The sequence below is a fragment of the Castor canadensis genome, chromosome 1 (genome assembly GCF_047511655.1).
Source record: "Castor canadensis chromosome 1, mCasCan1.hap1v2, whole genome shotgun sequence".
NCBI classification, from domain to species: domain Eukaryota; kingdom Metazoa; phylum Chordata; class Mammalia; order Rodentia; family Castoridae; genus Castor; species Castor canadensis.
The window spans coordinates 153,447,741-153,468,895 of NC_133386.1; the positions used below are offsets into that span (position 1 = coordinate 153,447,741).

The window sequence follows — 21,155 nt, forward strand, 5'->3', positions numbered from 1 at the left end:
AACCAGAGAAGAAAAAAAGCAGCGTTTTCTTGTTTAGAGTTGAAAACCTGTGTGGATGGGATGTCTGGAGGCAATTCTTCTTCCACCCTTGTGATGCTGCTCAAATGCTAGGATACTTCAGTGCATTGTGTTATTCAGACCCAGAGATCAAAACCTGATGTGGTGATTCCCAAGTCTAATTTCTTTCCTTCACCACATGGTTATTTCCAATGTTGTGAGAAGTTCTAGAGATACTCAGCGTATCCGTCCTCTCTCCCACCTTCCACCATGCCTCTTCCCTGGGTCCAGCCTACCCTTACCACCCTCTGTGATTTGGGCTGCTCAGCCCTGGCCTCTGGGACTCCAATGCTTGGGATAGAAGGTGGAGTGGTCTAGAGATAGATAGCACTGTAGAAGTCAAAGAATGACAGATGTATGAAGACACACTGTATCCTGAGGCTTCCACCAGCTGCCCACTCATCAGGCACAGTATTGGCCTAATTAGATAATGTCAAAATTCCAGACTTTCCCTCCTGATATACTGGCCTCCTCGATGAAGTTTGCTTAATTAATTGGCAATGAAGAACATGCTGCAAACAAGTGAAATTCATCTTTATCATGTGGCTTTCCCTCCAACCTTGAAGAGGTTTGTCAATCTCTGAGGAGGTGTGAGGCCAGCCAGATTACCAGACATCTCCATCCCTCCTGAGTCATGTGATGCCTGAGCCTTGTCATGCTTGGGTACATACTTTTAGTCATGATTTCTTTTGTTCATTCACCTGAAGTCACTTCATCTCTGCTTCTACATTCCTTCTGGCTGTCAAATACTTTTCAAGCCACCCTCACCTGCTCTTTCACAAGGTCCATCCCTGATGCTCTCTACAGACTCATTTTTTCATAACAAGTTTGTTGGAAAGCCATGTCTCTAGCACCATGCAGAGCTTGCAGCCTTGGAGAGTCAGGCAGTTGTGGCTTTGAACCAGATTCTCTGTGCCTGTGAGTTTGGAGAACTCACAAGTTACCTGGGAAAACTACCTGAGCTTCTCAGAGGCACATGTTCCTGATCAAATTGCCATAGATGACATTCATATGACAGGTCTGTTGGAGATCTATGGATTTACAGTGATGTGGCACTTGGTACACAGTAGGCACTGAATAACTGCTATTATATTTGTGTCCGGGACAGTGCTAATGTCTAGGGCTTTGAGAGAGAGTGAACTTGAAAAGGTTACCATCTGGTGGAGAAGGGAGGTTTGGCCTGCTGGGAGGAGGGCTAGCCTGGGGGTCCAGATGGTGAAGTGCAGTGTGGAGCAGCTGAGTGGGACTGGAGCATAAGTCCTGACAACCTTTCCATTTCATAGATGAGGAAAGCAAGGCTTTGAGACTGTTCCCTCAGTTTATGAATGTGTGGAACTTGAACTCAATCCAAAGCTGGGCTGGTTTTAAGTTTCCACTCTTAATTCTCTGCCACCCTAGGAATAGGTAACCCTTCTGAGGTAGGGGCCACAGGAACTATCTCTCAGAGTTGGCCTGGGCAGGGGGCAGACCTTCCTGATTACTTGTCCGACAGGGCTGGATAAGACATGTCAACATGCACAGGCCTCTCCAGAAGTGTCTGAAAAGACGTCCAAGGCTCCATTCTTTCCTTTCAGATTGGCCTTTTGGAGGTCTGATTCATTCTGATCACAGCTTCCCTTTCCTTATGTTTCTGGAGATCATTAAACTTCAGGAAATTGGTCCTGTCTTCCTGTGTCTTCAGCTGACAGTCACTTCTCACTCCTCAGTCCTGTGTTGAGCTTTGATGAGAGATAAGCAGATCTGCTCAAGGTGACCAGGCAGAGAAAGCCCAGTGGTACAGATAATTGAGGGTCGTCCTGTGACCATCAGAGGGATGAAAAGTATCTTTTTTGGAAATTATGTTGAATTCTATACAACAAATTACTGTTATACATAATTAGATATATTATTTATTCTAAAGCCAGTCTTTTATTAAATAATGCTAGTGTTGCTGCTATTGGGTTTAATGTTCTCTTAGCTACCAGCTGGTCCTCTGTAAGAACAGGGAGGATTACAAAGGTAACCAGGGTGCTGGAGGTGTGGCTCAAGAGGTAGAGCACCCACTTTGCAACTCTGAAGTCCTGAGTTCAAATCCTAGCCCCACCAAAAAAAAGGTAGCCAGGATTATTTGCAAAGTTATCATAAATTATGTGTAAATAATTCATACAAATTGCCTAAGAAGTTTAGAGCGTATTACCTTAGTACCTAGAATTTACATAATTATCTGTTAGGTGAATATTTTCCAGAATTTCAAATCCTATCTATGTTGCCTCAGTCTACAATTTTTAAACTAATAATTAGATAGTATTTCTGCAGCCAAGTAAAATTCTGATTAATTTAAAATGAAAATCCAATTTCTTTTATGTAGTGATAAATAGAACTAAATTTATGTAACAGAGAATTAAGATTTTGTATGCCTTTGGACAAATTTGCCTTTTGAGATGATAATTTGAAACCAAAACCTAGTAGTTAATTCATTGCATAGTGAGAGAGAAGCAGGTTCACAGGTGAAGTATTGAAGTATTGATTTCTTCAAGTAAACCAATTTTAAAAGATGATTTTCCTTCTTATCCCATACTTGCCATAGGCCCAGTAAAATATCACAGCACAAGTTAACAATATATAAGTTAATCTTACAGGTTCTTCCCTGAGTAAAGCTAGAATAATAATTAGTTCTGAGCTCCAAGTAGTCTTTAAAATTTGTTAACAATTTACTAAAATACCCCATAAAAAAAGGACTTGTTTGATATTCCTTTTAGAGTCTTACTTGCTCGATATCTTAGTATAAGCTATAATATCCAAACAGGGAATAGTGAATGAGGATTTTCCTATGAGGATACTTATTGTATTGTTCCTTAACTTAAATTACGTTAGACCTATACTTCCAACTTTAATACCTATTTGGAAAATTACCAATCCACAATCAGGAACTTTTGCCGAGTTGGAGTGACTTCAGTGACGTTGGAACAATAATTTTCATTATATGTATAGGCAAATTCTATATTTTCTAAACTAAATAAGAAGAGGGAGAAACTTCATTTTGGTACTCAAGCCAGACCTTACATATTGCAGCTCTCTCTTGCTTTTTCTCTGCATGCATATTAAAGATAGATATGAGTCTGGGCACAGTGGTGCATGCCTGTACTCCCTGTACTCAGGAGGCCAAGATAGGAGGATTTTCAGTTTGAGGCCACCTTGAACTACATAGTGATTTCCAGGCTAGCCTGGACTATACAACAAGATCCAGTCTCCAAAACAAACCAAGAAAGACAGATTCAGAGGAAAAAATGAAATTAATACATTACTTTTTACCATGGTACCTATAAACCTTTCAAACCATCGTATTTTGACTTGTGTTACAACTGATAGCTAGTCTCTTGTCTTCCTGTTTTAATAGATAATTTAGTTTTAAAATACACAGGGATTGAGATTAATATTTTCCTTAGTAACTATTTTTAAAGGGTATTAGACATTAAATAGTCCTGTTTGTCTTAATTTATAAGTTAAAACTTTGGTTAGAGGTAGAGGAAGAAAGTTCAAAATGAAGGAGGTAGACACTTACACAGGTTGAGATAATACCTAAATTAGAGCTAGCCAGACTGTGACTGTGGCAGTACTGTGTATTTTGTAACAATTCACTTTGATAAATGCTTTTTCACTGTTAATAAATGTATATCCTACATAAAAAAATTGTGGGTTGTCCTGTGGCCATCAGAGGGATGGAAAGGAGGCCCACCTCTTTTGATGTTGCTGTTGCAGAAGCTGGACCAAGAAGGATTGAGGAGACACTTGAGGCAAACCCACAGTTTGCCAAAATCAGCCTGGACGACTCAGAGTCTCTAAAGAGCTCCATGCTCAGTGAATTGAAAGAGCTCCAAAGAGTTGACAGAGTTCTTTGTACCACATTTTGGAAGATAAGGGCCAAGGATAGAATGAGGGCCCCAGAGTCACATAGGCCAATGGTAGCAGATGGGCTCAACTCTGTCAAGGTAGACAGGTCAGGGCAGCCTTCCTGGAGGACTGGAGTTGGCATGCTGGGCTGGATTACAAAGGATCAGGACTGCAGGACTGGGGGGAAGACTGAAAGAGGACTGGGGAACAAGTCACTTCTCCATGAGCACTGGCTTCCTCTTCTGTACATTGGGGCAACGCCTGTCATGTGGGGTTGCTCTGGTGATAGAATGACAATATGAGGGCTTGTAGCATGGAGGATACATTCTGCCTCATTTGTGTTTGGCACATTTGTTTCCAACTTTTCAGAGTGGTCTGGGGAGACTGCACTGTCCCCAAAGAGTGTCAGTGCTCAATGGTCCTGGCAGAGTTCCAGGTATGGTTAAAGGGAAGGTCTGAACACTCTGGTTCAGTGAATGGGTCTGGAGGGAGCTGGGACTAGAGGTGGCCTGAGGACTATGGTCCAGATAAGGGACAGGAGCTTACAGGTCTAGGGCTATGAAGAGTGGGTGACACTCAAAGCCCAATGCTCAGATAACTCCCCAAGCAGTTCTAGAAATTGCTTCTAGCCTTAGACCAGAGAAAAAGCTCACTTTTAGAAGAGCATTTTTTTATTCCCTCCCCTCCCTTTTGTTTTATTTTTTCAAATAAGGAATTAGTTCACTCTGTTCTGGAGCCAAGGGGAGAGTTTAATGAAAATCGATAGAGATATTAAAGATGAGCAGGGAAAAGGGAGGAGAGCTCAATTTCAAGTCCAAGAAGAAAATTCCTGGGTGTGGGTGAGGGATAGAAAAATTGCTGCCTGCCTCTGTGCAGCTCCCTCAGCCCCTGCCCCCACTGTCCAGGCTGGATGAGAGATGGAGAAAGGAAGGCCTAGACCCAGCTATGGAAACCTCAGAGCCCCTGGGCAGGAGGGAGTGGGCTACAGGGGTGATAGGAGTACTCTACTGTTCCAGCTGGTGTTTTACAGACCTCTCTCTCCACTGTTTTCTCCCCATACCCATAGAAAAGCTCAAAAATAGCTCACTTTTGCAAAAACAAAACAAAACATAAAACTTTTGTTTTCCCCATCCTGTTGCCTGTATGATTCTCAGTCATTTTGCAAGGAAGGCAAAGACAAATAGTCACCTCCGTCCCATTTTACAGAAGAACAAATTGAAGCTATGAAGGAGAGATGACTGGGAGTCCCAGAGCCTTAGCTGAGAGCCCTGTGTTTTTGCTCTCATTCATAGGTTTCTTCCCTACCCCATTAGCCAAAAAAAGCCACCCTGTGCAGACCCCAGGGAAAGGCATTGACATTATTTTGGTAGGCTTAGTTCTAATATTTCAGTGAGGCTTAGGTGGGATAGCTGAGTGCCAGGTAAGAAAGCTATGCTTACTTTGACCCACAGTTCCTAGAGAGGGAGCCAGGGAATGCTCTGGATGGAGGTCCTAGATGCCTCTTCCACCTCTTTGGGGCTCAGCTGAAGCTGCCCCCACCTTTCCCTGTCCTAGCACTGACCTTCTGTTGCCCTGGGAATAGGCTAAGGCTATGCAGAGAGCTCCAGGAAACCAGACCAGCTGTCTCTGGCTGACAGGAAGACAGGAGTGGGGACTGGCAATGTCACCTTCCAAAGCCTTGCAAGCAGGAAGGGTCTGTGGCCTAGCCTTCCCACAGGGAGTGTGGCTCATTCCCTTCCCCATGTGCCAAGTCTTCTGTCCATCTGCCTCAAGGGTAGAGGTAGAGGGGCTTCAGGAAGCCAGGATGTGAAAACACAGGAGCAAAATCAGACACACCTTTGTGCCTCCCTCTCCTCTCTTCACCAGAGATTATGGGCTATGACTGACCAGATGGAAGGAAGGCCCTGCAGGAGCTGGGCTGCACCTTCCTTGCCAGTTCTAACCTGAGTTTGAGGAAGGACAGAGCTTCTAGGCTAAAGTCTGGTTGCTTAAATACAACAGTGGGTTTGCAAGAGCAGGCTCCTTCCATAGGGGTTCTGCAGGACCCCATGCACTGTGCAACAGCGGCCCCTGGTGGATGTGAGCATCAGTGGCAACCATGTCAAGCTGCCTGGGGCTGCCTTCTCTTGGAGAAGACTGGTGGGTTTTTCACCCCAGAACCAGAAATCAGGGCCAGAGAATCTGGGGGTAGGGTTGGGGTGGGAAGGAGGAGGGAAGACTCTCAAGTTCAAGGCAACAAGGTTGTCTTTCCACAGAGCCAGTCTCTTCCAGGAGCAGGATATAGACAAATCTTATGATCTAATATGCCCCTAACTCCCAGGTTTCCCCTGAGTCAGTCCGTGCCTTCTTGGTGCAGAAATCCTCCTGGGTTCTCCAATTTTCACTGAGTAAAATCCAGACCCCTTGTCCTGGCACTGAGATGCTCTCTGAGCATGCTACCTCCAGCTCCTTGCCCTTTGGTGTGCTGTCCAGCAGTATCAGTTATTATCATGTGACCTCCTGAGCCAGTTTTATTGGGTACAAGTGGAGTGATGATTCCTTTCTTGCAGGTTGGGAGGATGAAATGCATCAGTGCTCCACAGATATTAGTTCTTTCCCTCTTTCCTCTAGATGCCTCTACTATGGGCTCTGCTGCTTCCCTGCTTGGTGCCTCTACCTATGCTGGGATGTCTTGACTGGAGAGTTTCACCTGTGGTCGTTGACATCAGGCTCAGACCCAGCACTGACCTCCTTCCAAATTGCTCTCCTCCCTTTTGGGTGTTCACTCTGTATGCAGTGCCATTCTTGGAGATATCTCACGTTATCTGGCCCAGAGCCCTGCCTTGTCTTCCCCATTGCAAGACATTATCTTGCTCACTGCTTTACCGTGTCAGGAAAGTGACTTGCACACACAGGCGAACAATGTCTGCTGCATGACAGAATGAACACTGGTTTTAGATGGGAGGGTGGAAGCTTGAAGGTGTGGGGTAGGGAATGTAACCACATCATTCCCAGCTATAAGCCATAGGGCTGAGACCAGAAGACAGAATGTCTGAGTTCACTCAAAACAGACTGGCAGGCCTTTACCAGTAGTTTCAGGCCCTGGGTTAAGTGGGAGCAGAGGAACATAAAACTTGTCAGGCTCCTCAGCAAGGACAGAATGGCTAAAATGATTTTTAGAAGTCTTTAAATTTTTACTATATAATACATATTATATAGTATATATATAAATATATAACATACATTTTTATTACATATATAAATATATAATATATTTTTATTATATGTTATCTATATTACCATATATTAATAGTTTAACGGGGTTTCTTTATGAAAATTCCATAGATGCAAACAGTGAACTTTGAACAAGTTCACCCTCTCTATTATACTCCCTAAGCACCCCATTCCCTCTTTTTCAAACAGTGTTTGATGGGTTTCATTATTCTATCTCTGTCTCTCTATCAGTCGTCTATCATACATTGGGTTGTTTTTGCCTCATTGATTTATAAATTTAAAGATGTATTTTAAACATAAATGCTTTGTCATATATATACACACACATATATAGTGAGAATATATATTGTCAGCCTGTGACTTGCTTTTTCATCTCCTAATGTTGTCTCTTGATAGAAATTGTTCATATTGTTAAAGTCCAATTTATTGATCGTTTCGTTATCACTGTTTGTGACTATTTAAGAAATCATTCTTTTCTCCCCAATCATGAAGATACTCTCTTGTATTTTATTTGAGGGGCTTTACTGTTTTACTTTTCACGTTTTGGCTTGTGATTCATTTCAAATTAATTTTTAAATGGTGTCCAAGGTTCGGTTTTTTCTCTTATGGATATGCAGTTGAGCCAGCACTGAGTTTATTGAGAGCTTCATCACTAAATTGAACTGATGACTTTGTTTTAAGTAATGTGTTGCTGAGTGTGTTTCTGGACTTTAGTTTTCCTGTTCATTAGTCTTTTTTTGTCCATCAGTATGCCAATATAGCAGAGTCCTTGTAGTCTAATACATTTTGATATTAGTATAAATTCTCCAACTTTGTTCTTTAAGATTGTCATGGCAATTCTTAAGCTCTTGGCATTTCCATATACATTTTATAATCATCTTGTCAACATCCACAAAAATACCCATTTATGCTTTTATTAGAACTTCTTTAAATTTCTAGTTAAATATTTGGACAATAAACATTTTAAATATACTGTTCCAATCAGTAAACAGAGTACATCTCTCTACTTAGTAGAGATTGTCATTAATTTAAATATTAGCAATATTTTGAGTTTTCAGTTTTAACACCTTACACATCTTTATGTTCTTTGCTAATATAAAATATATTTTGAAATGTTTATTATCTAATTGTTATTGCTAATATTATATAATACAGTTTTGGTACTATGTCCAGTGATATTGCTAAATTTACCTATGTATATTAATGTGTGTAGATTCTTTCAAGTTGTCTTTACCAATCATGTGTAAAGAATGACAGTTTCACTTATTTTCTTCTTATTATATCCTGTAACTTCTTTTTCTTGTGTAATCACATTAGCCAGTACAACGTTAAATAGGAGTGCTAATGATGGGTGTCTCTGTCTTGTTACTGATCTCAAGGGAAATGTTGTCAATACTTCATTCACTATTTCACTTGTTGAGCATGATATCATAATCACTTTAAGGCTTAGAAGACAGAGGGTCCAAGAAGGTGAATAACAAAGTCAGTAAGAAGCCAGACTTTTTCCACTCTGAAAGTTGTGCAACTTCCTTGCACTACAGGTGTTTCTAGGACAGAGGTGCTGACCCAAGATATCTATTAGACTTACACGAAGAATTTTTTAAAAAAATAATAAGGCCAATATTCCATCACAGGCCAATGAAATTCGAATTTGAGGTAAAGCCCAGTTATCAGTATTCTGAAAACATTCCCCGGTGGTTGTAACCATCTGAAAACCAATGATCTAGAAGCACTTTGGTACAGCTCAGGTCCCAGCTGGGCCTGGCAGTGCTTTCTAAAAACTTGGTATTATCAGCATATGCCTAGAAACCTTGGCCCAAAGGGAAACCACCCCCAAATGCCTTCAGAGCATCTGTTTGAAATGTGCTTTAAGGAAAATTGTCTGCTTGACAGGGAAATTATTTTCTATTTATACTCTTTAAGTGATTCAAGCCATCATTTCTCTCAACCTAAATAACTTGTCTCTGCTTTCTCTGCCTGTACATCTTCCTCTATTCTACCTTGTTGACTTGGTTATATAATCCCTTTCGTTCAGTGCTCCATGCCCTATTACATATTAATATTTGTATTTACATACTTTAGCGCTTAGCTTTTAACCAAAGATTCTTGTTCGAAATAGCAGGAGAGGTTGAGTGGAGCCTGAGATATGTTGTTTTGAGGGAGGGTGGTATTCCCCTTCTGAGAGCCTGCTTAGTTTCTGTAGCTTTCTATTTTCGCTGTCACCTCTGCTGTCACTCCACAAAGTGAATATCTCACTTTATAAAGGGAAGCTTCATTCCCTTGCAATGTCACATGTTTGTCTTGAACCTTATTCTTATCTGGTTCATTTTCCACATTTGATTTCTGCTTCTGACTTGAGGGCTCATTCATCCCATCAAACTGCTCCTTGGCTTCTCACTTGCCTTTGCTCCCCTCTCTGACCACAATCTAATCTTCCTTCTGTCTCTATCCTAGACAAGCTACTAAGCCTGAGCAGGATTCTAATTGCTTTGAAATTCCCACTTTTTTTTTCCCAACTGTTAGGTGTTCAAGTGGACAGAGAGGTGAAAGAGAAAATTGGGGCTCTTTAGATTACTTCCCCCACACCCTGTGGCTGAGTTTTCACTGCATTTGCATAATTCTGTTTAATTGTTACAAGCCAGCAAATAACTTCTCTGCCTTTCCCTAAAAGCTAAACACACAAAACAAATGTCCCCAAAATAAAACTAAGAATTGACATACCAGTGACATAACCTGACCCACTTCCCTTCAACATTTGCATGAAAACCACAGACACATTTCCAGTCATAAGGAGAATGCTCTCATAAATATGACATGGTATTTTCTGTACACTTTTGGCTCCTCAGCTGCTTGGGTTCCATGTTCTTTCTCCCACTTCCCAGGTCGACCTTCAGCACTTGCCAGCTCCCTCTGTGTCCAGACTTCGGGTGCATCAGCCCTGCTGCCCAGGTAATGACCAGGCCACACCATCCTCATCCCTATTTGCATACCCACCCATGTGAGGACAGTCTGGCCTCAAGCCCAGGGCCATCCCACTCTATGTAAAAGCTAATTATTGATAAGTGCTTCCAGCAGCAATTTCTTCAAGGATGTGAAAGTGCTCTGATTAGATTGCTCTCTTGGCATGGAGTTTATGACTAGGGATAGGAAGTGGGTGGTTTGGGGATGGAGAATTTCCTGAAATGGGACCAGTGTTTGAGGGAGTTGGCCTCAGGCTGGGCTACTCCTGGGTCAATTACAGGTGTTGAGCTGAGCAGTCCTGGCTAACTTGGCCCCAAGAGCCCCACTGAGGGAGGCACAGGACAAGCAACTGAGAAACAAGGACTAGAGGCTTGGCCCTGACATTAGCCTGCTGTATGGCCTGGAGATTCTCCCTTGCTTCCCTGGACCTTGGTTTCCTCATCATTCAGCCCACACTTATTAAGTTGACTGCTGCATGCCGGGCTTGAGTTGGTGCTGAGGACCTAGAGAGGATTCCTGTAGGAGCAGCTCTGATAGACTGAAATGTAATGGGAGGATGAGCATGTACCCCAATCAGATCATTGCAGGTGACACCTGTTGTAGATGAGGTCAGACAAGAGTGATATGGCAGCTGAGAGGACAGAGACCACCTCTCTCTGGGACAGACAGGTGACTTCTGACCTGGGTCTGGGATGGGAGTTAGAAGGGAAACAGGAAAAATGTCCACTTCAGTTTTAAGTGAATTGGGTTTGAGGTGCCTGTGAAATATCCAGGAAAGTTATTTTTTATATTAATTATAGGACAGTCCAGTAATAGTTTGGAAATGTTGAAATGGATCAGAAGGAAGGTCAAGGCTGGAGGGTTAGCTTTGAAGGTCATTACAGTGAGTCAGTTTGTACCAATATTGTACAAATTAAGTTGGCAGCAAACCTGGCATATGGCTAGTATGGATGCCAAAGAGGAGTGGCCAAGAGAGCAAGTGGTGAGAAGTTAGTAGGAGAAGATGAGTCCCAAAAGTGTGGCATCCTGAAGTCTTGGGAGGAGAGAGGCCAAGATGGAATTTACATCAGGAGTAAGAGCTACAGAGAGACCAAATAAGAGGGACTAAGAGCCTGGCACTCTCTCTTTCATCTTTGGTTTCTGTGTGCCTATCCTTCCCTGTCTCTATAGTACTTCTTTCTGCTTCATCTGTGTTAGTGCCTAGTTTAACACCTGTCACAATGTAAGTGCTCAGAAAATGTTTATTGAACAACAGAAATATAAGAATGGGACCATTTCATTTTATTGTTCCCAGTCAGGAATCACTCACATTTTGAAAGTCCTAGTTCTGGGTCACATGATCAGAAGATGTTCAACAAGTAGACTCCCTACCTGTTATGGTTTGAATCTTAAATGTCCCCCAAAGACCCATAAGCTAAAGGCTTAATTGCTAACCTGTGGCAGTATTAGGAGGTGATGGTACCTTTAGGATCTGGGGACCAGGGGAAGGAAGTTAGGTCATTGGGGAGTACCCTTGAAGGGAATATGGGACCCTTGTCCCAACTCTCTTTCTTTACTTCCTAGCTGCCATAAGGTGAACAAGTCTCTTCTTCCATGTGCTTCCACCATGACGCCTGGGCTCCCACAGGCCCAAAGTAACAGGACCAAGTGACCATGGATCATAAAAGCTCTGAAACCATGAGCCAAAATAAGGTTTTTCTCCCTACAAGTTGATTTTCTCAGGAATTTTGCCACACATCACCCAAAGGGCTGAGGTTCTCAGTCCCACTGGACTCTGCAGAAAGGGGCCCTGGAGCATAGTTCATTTCTGAGACTGGGGAAGAAGGAAGTGAAGAGAGCTAGGGCTTTCACTAAGCCTAGGAGAGAAGACTACAAGCCTCTGTGGGAATGGGATGGAGTGATAGTACCGTCACTATCATGATAGTGGCCACACTGTACATGCAGTCTCTCATTTACTGATTTTAATAGCCCTCTGAGGTTACTTTTAATCCTCATTTTATAAGAAAAAGTAAAGGCCATATGAGACTGGAATTATTATCCCAACTTTTTAGTTAAATGTTCAGTGCAGGTAAGAAAATGATTTGGCTAGTAAGGGACAGAAGCAGAATTCAGACTTGGATAGGCCTGACTCCAATGTCCATGTTCTGACACTCTGGGAATTGGCTCAGGTGCTGGAAAGCCCACATCTCAGTAGTGTGGGACCCTAATGGCCTCCCACTGGGCTTGGTTGGAGCTGCTGAGATGTTGATGGATACAGAGATCAACTTAGATTGGTAGCAGCCTGCTGGTGGCAGGCTAAGTGGGGCAGATCAACAGCATCTTTACCAAAAGTCAGAGAAATTTAACCCCTATGAAAAGCCATCAAATAGAAAAATAAGTAAAACAAATGAACAGGCAATTCATAATTGAGGAAATCCAACTTGCAAAAAACAAAAACTAACAAACCAAACCAAATCAAAATAAAATAAAATGTGAAAAGACTTAATCTCATTGGTATGTAAAGACAAATGGATTAAATGCTATTTTTATATCTGTCAAATTGCTAAAAATTAAAAATGACAATACCAAAATTGATAAAGACATGGAATTAAATAACTGTATATATTGTTGGTGGGAATCTAAATTGCTACAATGATGCTACAGAATAATTTAGCAATACCAGCAAATTGAAAGATGTGCAAATGCCATGCACATTCTGTTTCTCCCCTAGGGAAACAGCAGAGATGTAGAGTATTTATAGCAGCACTGTCCAGTATAGCAAAAAATGGGAAAGCACTCAAATGCCCATTGACAGGAGAATGCATAAATGAATTACAATTGATTTCTACAGTGAGACACCATACAGCAGTGAAAATAAATGAACCATTGCCACATGCAACAACAGCAAGAAGTTTCATAAACAGAATGCTGTCTGGGGAAGAAAGCAAATTACTATATTCACTATGGTACCATTTATAACAGTTATAAAACCTTATGAAACTAAACAGTTTATACATGCAATACCCTAAAGACAACAAGAGAATAGTAAGTCTCAATCTAGGACAATGGCAAGGAAAGAAGTGGTATGAGATTAAGAAAGGTGTATAGGGTGATTTTTTTCTTGTTTAATTTTGTCTCTCATATTAGAATTTCTAGATATTTGGCATATACATGTACACATGTAAGTGTCCATTTTTGTTATTTGTCATTCCTTATAAAATCGGTATATTTATTCTCCTTTGAACAGATGATATATTTCATAAGTAGTACACTACCAGAAGAGACCTGGCGCTTTCCTATAAGGAAAGCAAGGCAATGGGCAATTGGTGATAATGAGGACTCCACAGATCCTCCTGGAATCCCAAGAGCAACAAAAGGAATCAGGGTCAATGTCAGGCTGGGTTCACATTCCTGGGGTCAAGAATTTATGTTCAGTGCTGGCTAATTCTCCAATGCTGTTTTCCAATATCTGCCTGTGTTCACTACATCCAGCTACTATGTCATTCTTCTGTGTTTACTAGTCTACAGGAAAGCCTCAAGTCTACAGTGTGTCATCAAGTCTGAAGTCAAATTTTACTTTCTTGCATTTGCTGCCCACTTACTGAAAGCCCAACACAGTCAAACGCAAGCAAGTTGTGTTGCACAGGCTTGCAGAGTTTACAGTGATACAGGGGAGACAAAGGGGCAGAAAATCACACCATTTCTTCGAATTGCTGGAGCATTAAAGACAGCTGAGGACCTGTTAAGAAGCAGGTTCTCATGCCTATGTCTTCCTGAAATGATGATGATGACGATGCTGGGACATGAATGTGAAAGGGAGATGGTCTGGGGAGGATCACTAGGAGGCAGAAGGAGTAAAGGAAAGGATACTGAGGGGCGAAGAGGATGGAAGTATGCTATGTATGTACATATGAAGACAGCATAGTGAAGCCCATCAAACACTTTGAAAAAGGGGGAGGAGGGAAGCAGATGGGAATATCATGGAGGGGGTAAAGTTGTTCAAAGTATATAGTATGCATGTATGGAATTACCATAATGAAAACACCCTTGTATTATTAATATGTTCTAATTTAAAAATATAATAGAGCTATTTTACAAGAGCAGATTCCCAGGTCTCCCCTAACATTCTGGTAGCTAGGTCTGGGTGAGGCACAGAAATTTCCTTTTAAGTAATTCACAGTAAATTTGATGCAGCTGGAACAGAGCCCCTCCACTTGGAGAAACAGGGCCCTTAATGTTGTAAACATGATGAAGACGGCAGAAGAGCCTGGAAGTGAGTCAACTCTCCCATTTGGAGTGTGGGCCAGGTTAAGTCAGGAGTGGATTCCAGGAGGCCTCCCTGTAGAACATCCTTATGGGAAGTCACTTCCCATGATGGTTATCTGTGGATGTGAGTCTCCTTCCTCACTGCAGGCAGCACACATCCCTGGATTCTCACTGCCGAAGCACTTGGCCAGGTACTCAGAATGTGTTCAGGAAATTTGCAAAGCAGCATTCCGGACTGGGTGTACATGCCTTGGGTGTTACCAGGTCCTGGGAACTATCAACTCTTTGGCCTCTCTGATGTGTCTAGATGGGCCTATCTCCAAACATGTGCTGGTGACCAGAGCAGGATACTGATTTGCGTCTGACTGTTATCAACTGAATCAGGGACCTGGGTAGCAACGCCATTTCTTGTAAATTGAGATTAAGGAGACTGGATCAGTTGAGATGTTTTCGAATTAGAGACCCTGTACTTCTTAGCAACAGGCTTGATTCAGGCTGGACGGAGGAAACGGGATGAGGGCTAATTAAGAGGTGTCTTATGCTAGCAGCAAGACTACTTCCTGTTTCTAGACCCAGAGGAAACCTCCCTCCTACCACTTTCCTTTCCTGGTCCCAAATGAGGCCCCTCTTCAAGGGCCTGTTAGTCAAACACCTGGCATGAATGCAGTCCTGCCCGGAGCAGGTTGCCTGCTGTTTGTTCCCTTTTATTAAGCACATCCAGGTGAGTTTTATTGCGAACAGTTCCCTGGGCTCCTGTTTCCACATTTGTCTCCTTTGAGTCTGAGATTGCCAAAGGCTTTCACAGCTAATGGACCTTACAGCTCCCAAGAGCCATTTAAGGGCTCAGTGGTGGTAATTAGTCAAAGGAAATGCAGACCTCAGGAGACCCCACTGGGGCTTAGTGGCAAGAAATAAGGATGTAGGGATGGAAAGCTCAGGCCCACGGAGCATCTGCCTATTCTTCCCCTGCCCCATCCCTTCCTCCTACCCCTGACTAGGGAAGAACACTTTGGGGCTTGGTGGCAGGCTCCTCATTCTGGTGTCCTAGAGCATCTGTGGGTTGCAGTAGCACTGCTGAGCTACCATGACAAGCTATTCACCCCCTTTTCCAAGTCTCACCTACTGACTTTTGAGGGGTTTTGTGCTCAGGTGCCACTTCTCTGTTCAAAACCTGGGACAGACCATTTTGTTCAAACCCCAATCCTATGACTTTGTTAATTATTTGGGGTAAGTCAACAAACCTTTGACTTAACCCAAAGTAAAATGGGAATAAAAAAACTGACTTCAGAGTGTTGTTTGAAGGAATCAATGGTACAGTTATATTCTACTTAACTTGGAACCTGGCATACTATAAGCACTCAATAACTAGAAGTTACTATTATTGTGCTAAGGGCCGGTCTGAGCAGAGCTGGGGCAGAGCTGGTATTCATGTCCCATCAGGCCAGAACCTCTCTGATTGGGCAGAGAGAGCAAGACTTCCATGGAAGCAGCCCCTTTCTATGGGGGGAAATGTTGAAGGACAAGATGGAGAAGGAAAATCATTGGTCTCTGCCAGCTGATAAATCCAAAGAGAGGAGTAGGGAGCTAGTATTTCTTGAGCATGTCTTCTGAATAAGGCAGTGCCTGCTTTATCTCTTTAATCCCTCAAGACTCTACTGCTGGATGAGGGAATAGTCTCAGAGAGGCTAAGTGACTAATGCCAAGTCATACGGCAAGGGAGAGGGAGCCAGAACTGGAGCTCTGGGATGTGAGATCTCTAAGTGACTGTTTAGAAATTTTCTATTATGTTTTGCTGTGGTGGATGACCATAGTTAAACCTTGGATACTTGGCTTGATGTCTGAGATCTAGAAAGCCCATGGGCTTATTGATCACTGACCTCTGCTGTCACTGATCTCTGCTAGACTCAGAGGCCTCCAGGTATCAGAATATGGGTCATTCAGGGACTCTCATCACCAGACTGTCTCTGGCTCACCAGAGGTCCTTTGCTGTTCTGGGAAGCCAGGCTAGCCATGTAGGGTAGAGGGCTGAGGTCTGTCTTGTTACTGTCACAAGCAGTGGTGCCCTCTCAGGATGCACAGAGAAGCTCCCCTCTCTCCATCTGCAGGTGGATGGTGTTCTGTGTTTGGCCGATATCCTGACTGACGACAGCCACTCAGAGGCTACTCGGGCTGAAGCTGCGGCTGTGGTGGCTCAGGTTACCTCCCCACACCTGTCCTTCACACAGCACCTCAGTAGCTTCTTGGAGAGCATGGAGGAAATTGTGACAGCTCTTGTCAGTGAGTTATCCTGGGTGGGTGGGACTCTTGGGTGAAAGGGCCTCCACACAGGTGAAGGCCTTCCTGACTGCTGCTCACCCAAGCCTACAATCTATGCAGGTAATCAGTCTAGCTGAACACCACCATTAATGAATGAGTCAGGCTTTGAAGAGCTCTTTTGTCAAGAGTCTTGTTAAAATGCATGCAGCCCTTCGAGAAGCAACTTGAATTACGGTCAAGTTGGGATTGAATGGCCTTTCAGAGGGAGTCCAGCTCAGGGGAGTTCAGGGAGGATAGGAGCCTCCAATTTTGGGGTTCACACCTTTGGCCAGAGACTCTGTTCCTAAAGTCTCAGTCATGGATCCCAACAACCATAGGAGTAATTTCTGGAGCAGATAACTTCTCAGAGAGAACCAGCTCATCACTATGTGCTCTAGGAAATCCCACAATTGAGCCCATATCACAGGTCATAAAAACACTGATTCTTCTAGACAGCCCCCCCTGCACATTTAGACATATGTACTCCCAGCACAAGAATCATAGTTCAATATCTAGAATATCCTCTTTTTCCAGCTTTCCTTTCCTAAATTGCAGAAATTGGAAGAATTCATCTGGGTAACAATCCTCAGGGAATTTATTTTGCAAACAACCTCCTTTCTTTAAAAGTCCTGACAGTGGTCTATGTTTCTACTTCTGTCACTATCCTTATATCATATCTTATCAAAACTGAATGAAAATTAATTTTATCAGAAAACTTAGGGTTAGCAAGGGTAAGAATATGGAATGCCATGTATTTAGGGGCAGCAGAGAACACTGGGCCAGGACTCAGAACACTTGGATTTGGGGTTTGGCTTTTCACTCATCCATTCAACTAATAACCTGCCCAGAAACCCTGTGTGGGCATTGTGTGATTTTGTCACTCACTTCCCATATTACATTGTAAATCTCACTCAGCAATTTTCCTGATATATAAAATGAGAGATTACAACCTGTTTTTCTCAAGGGACCTTCAAATTCTATGATTGTACCATTTACAACTACTTTGCACATAGGAACATCAGTAATGCTGACTTTATGGCTACTTCTAGTCACAGGGACTGTGGCACTCACAGGCCTGGTTGGGAGAAACTGATTTGCCAACATCCATGCTGCTTCATCAATGAAGAAAACATGGAGGTCAATTGTGGTGAGCCTTGGCTCAAGAGACCACAGAGTTCAAGAGATCATAAAGTTCAAAGTTCACTCTGTCAGAGAAGTTGAGGCCTAGAGAAGTGGGAAATCTTCTCAAGGTTCCCCAAATGGTGTTAGGATTCAGTATGTCAGGAATTTCATGCTCAAACACTCATCAGAGTCTACCAGGAAACAAATGAGTTGAAGAGAGCCAGATGGAAGTAAAAAATGTAAGGGGTCTGGGTCCTGAATTGAGTCAACAAAAGCTGAGTAAAGGGGAACAGTCAGTTGTATCCCCCAACTGATTATTGCCTTGTATGAAAGACATAGATTTTAAAGATACAATACAAATTCCAAGTGATATAGAAAATCTCTCAATTTATAAATGCTATCAAATAATAGAACAAATAAACATATATATGTATATAAGTATATACATAGTCTAAATGGTATTTTACTATTGCTATATGCCCATTCTTGCTTCTTTGCCCAAGCTGGGATATCTTTCTGGAGAAGGGGAGTCTTATTTATTTCATCCTGATGAAGATGCATTGTAGAGTCCACTATGAGATTCAGTAGATGGAATATATCTTCCGGGCAGGAAGCCAGAGATCTGTTCTTTAGTGGGAAATGGTACTCCGATTTCTTGCCATTCCCTGGAAACATTTATAAATGAGTCACTGGAATCCTTAATTTAATCTTCTTAACACATCCCAGGTGACTCAGACTATAGTTCAAATAAATGTTCAGCAAAATTAAAAGGCACTTAGATGGTTATGATAATAATTGCTGTGTCGGCGCCAATGACATCTGCATGAGAATGAGGGGGAATGTTTAGAAGAAATCTTGCAGCAAAGTGGTCCAATGAGTTCTATAGTCTCACACCAAAGCCTAGACGTAGAGAGGTTAGCCTAGAAAGAGTCAGATGATCCCAGTGGTCCCCCCAAAATCAGGAGATGGGGCGATTATTAGATACAGGTAATCATTAAGTTCTTATTTCCTTGACTAATCTGTTGTCTCATCCCTGGATGGTTGGATCAAGGTTATGAGTTGTTTGATGATTACATCTGGGCTCGGGGGAACAAAATAGCCCAGAGGCAGGCATTACCTACCCAATAAGCCTGAAACCTAGGTTTGTGGGATCACTGAGTCAAAGGGACGGAAACAGAGGCAAACTGGAATAGTGAAAAAATGGGGATTTTGGAGTCAGGCAGACCAGGATTTGATCCTAGCCTCCAATAACTACTTACTGACCATAAGACCTCATCAAATCACTTACCATTTGAATCCTCAGTTCTTTCATTTATAAAATTACAATAAAAATTGTATTGTTACAAGGTTTGAATGACTTAATGTAAAACATGGATAGCAGAGCCTGACAAAAGTAAACACTCAACAAATAGTACCTGCTGCTACCACAAGCTTCTCTGAGACTCTGCTCCCACATCTATAAACAGGGACAGTTATTTTCTACCTTGAGGGTACTCAGAATTTAATGTCACAGTGCAAGGCACACTGCAAGTATTCTTCCAATGTTGTCTGTTCCTTTTTGGGTTGGGACCTATAAATTCATTCACTTGAAGGTGCCAAGAGGTACCAGTTGCAATGTCAGAACCTGGAAGCAGAGACTCTTTGTCCAGAGGCAAGAATTTGGGACAAGGATGGAACATAACTCAAACTCTGTCTCCTGAACATTCTTTTTCTCCCAGGGGCTGATTTTTAAGGTGTGGCCTTCCCTCCTATGGTTTTGTAAAACTATTATCAGTAGGAGAGGCCTGGACTGAAGCATCTTGATTGATGATCAAGTTGGGACTTAGAGTCAGAAGTCAAGTTCATTGGGGTGGGCTGCACCATGGGCAGCATCTGCCATGTGCCCTCCTGAGGCTGGACTCCATTGCAGGTTCTGTGAGGCCCATGGGGACCATATTAGGTGATAGAGGGATAGGCATTCTCCTACAGTTAAAAATAGTAAATGGGAACATTTGGTTAGGGCTGTGCTATGCCTGCTAGGATCAGATAGAAAGAACTTGACATTCAGGAGCTCTTTCTGCAGTCAGAGAGTGTAAGACTTTCCTGCAGCCAGATGACACCTGTCCTAGGACCAAAAGGAAGTACGTAATTCTGGTGATGGCAACTGAAGGGATAGAGTCTCTCTGTTTAAACTTCAGCCTCTTCTTTAAGGCAGATTTAGCAACAATATAGTATGTATTACTGGAGAGACAAATGGACTAGAAGCTCTTTCATGCCTCATGGCCTTTGTACATGCTGTTTCTTTGATCTAGAACATTTTCTTCCTCCAAATATTTCATGACTGGTTTCTTTCACCCCTTAAGGTCTCAGCTGTAAAGTCACATTATTAGGGAAACATTCCTTATATAACCCAATTGGTCTCTACTTATTCTGTATCTTGCTTGTTTTTTCCCTCAGATCCATCAGAATTTACAATTATTTAAGTCAATTTTTCAAAGTTCATTTTCTCTGGCCTACTAGTGCAGTATAATCTTGACTAGATCAAGGATGTGATTGGGTTGTTTCATCATGCCTTCTTAAGACACCAACCCAGTGGTGCCTGACACATGGAGTTCACTCAATAAATACTTACTGATGAAGGAGTGAATAAGAGTCACACACTATTTTTCCAGTCCAAGCTCTGCCACCTATGTAGACAGATACATTTTCCTCTCTAGTAACTACTTCCCTCATCTGTAAAATGAGTATAATAACACCCACCCAAGTTGTCTCCCAGAGCTATTGTGGGAAACAAATGAGATCGCTGATGTGAAAGCACTTGGCACTGAAGCTGTTTTCTTTCCCTTCACCATCAAGAACTGTGCCAAGAGGCCTCATCTGGGGAAGTCTTCCTGTTGGCCTCTGCGGCCCTTGCCAACATCACCTTCTTTGACACAATGGCCTGTGAGATGCTTCTGCAGCTGAATGCCATCCGCGTCCTCTTGGAAGCCTGCAGTGACAAGCAGAGAGTAGACACACCTTACACCCGGGACCAGGTGAGGAGCTCAGGAGTACCCAGTCAGCTTGTCTGTACCATTGGAATGGAGGATAGGAGGTCACTGCTCAGTTTCTGGAGCAGGGAGACAGCATGGCCTGGCAGAATGTTGTCAGTCCTGTTACTGCCCTTTCTGACATATTGAGCTTTGCATTCTGTAGGAAGGTAAAGGAATGCTCTCAACATCTCTCAATGAAGTCTCATTATGCCACCCTCCCGCAACCATACTTTGTCCAGCATAGGATCTTTCTCTATCTCCATGCACACTGCCCATCCTGGAGGCAGAAAGACCCATGGGCAGGTCCTTAGACCCCTTCTAAATGCCTGTGTCCTTGGCACATTGCTCATGCAGTGAATTGTTTCTCTGTTTGTTTCCACA

The 21,155-nt window shown here is 42.7% G+C and overlaps 1 protein-coding gene across 4 annotated transcripts in view; it reads left to right on the plus strand.

Annotated features, from left to right (window-relative positions):
• Insc (INSC spindle orientation adaptor protein) overlaps positions 1–21,155 on the plus strand; it is a 121,932-nt gene that overhangs the window by 75,585 nt on the left and 25,192 nt on the right. For all 4 annotated transcript variants that reach the window (XM_020186790.2, XM_074042035.1, XM_074042027.1 and 1 more), the window contains 2 exons: positions 16,452–16,623; positions 20,599–20,777. In XM_020186790.2, the coding sequence (XP_020042379.1) occupies positions 16,452–16,623; positions 20,599–20,777 (351 nt within the window). The remainder of the gene's footprint in view (positions 1–16,451; positions 16,624–20,598; positions 20,778–21,155) is intronic.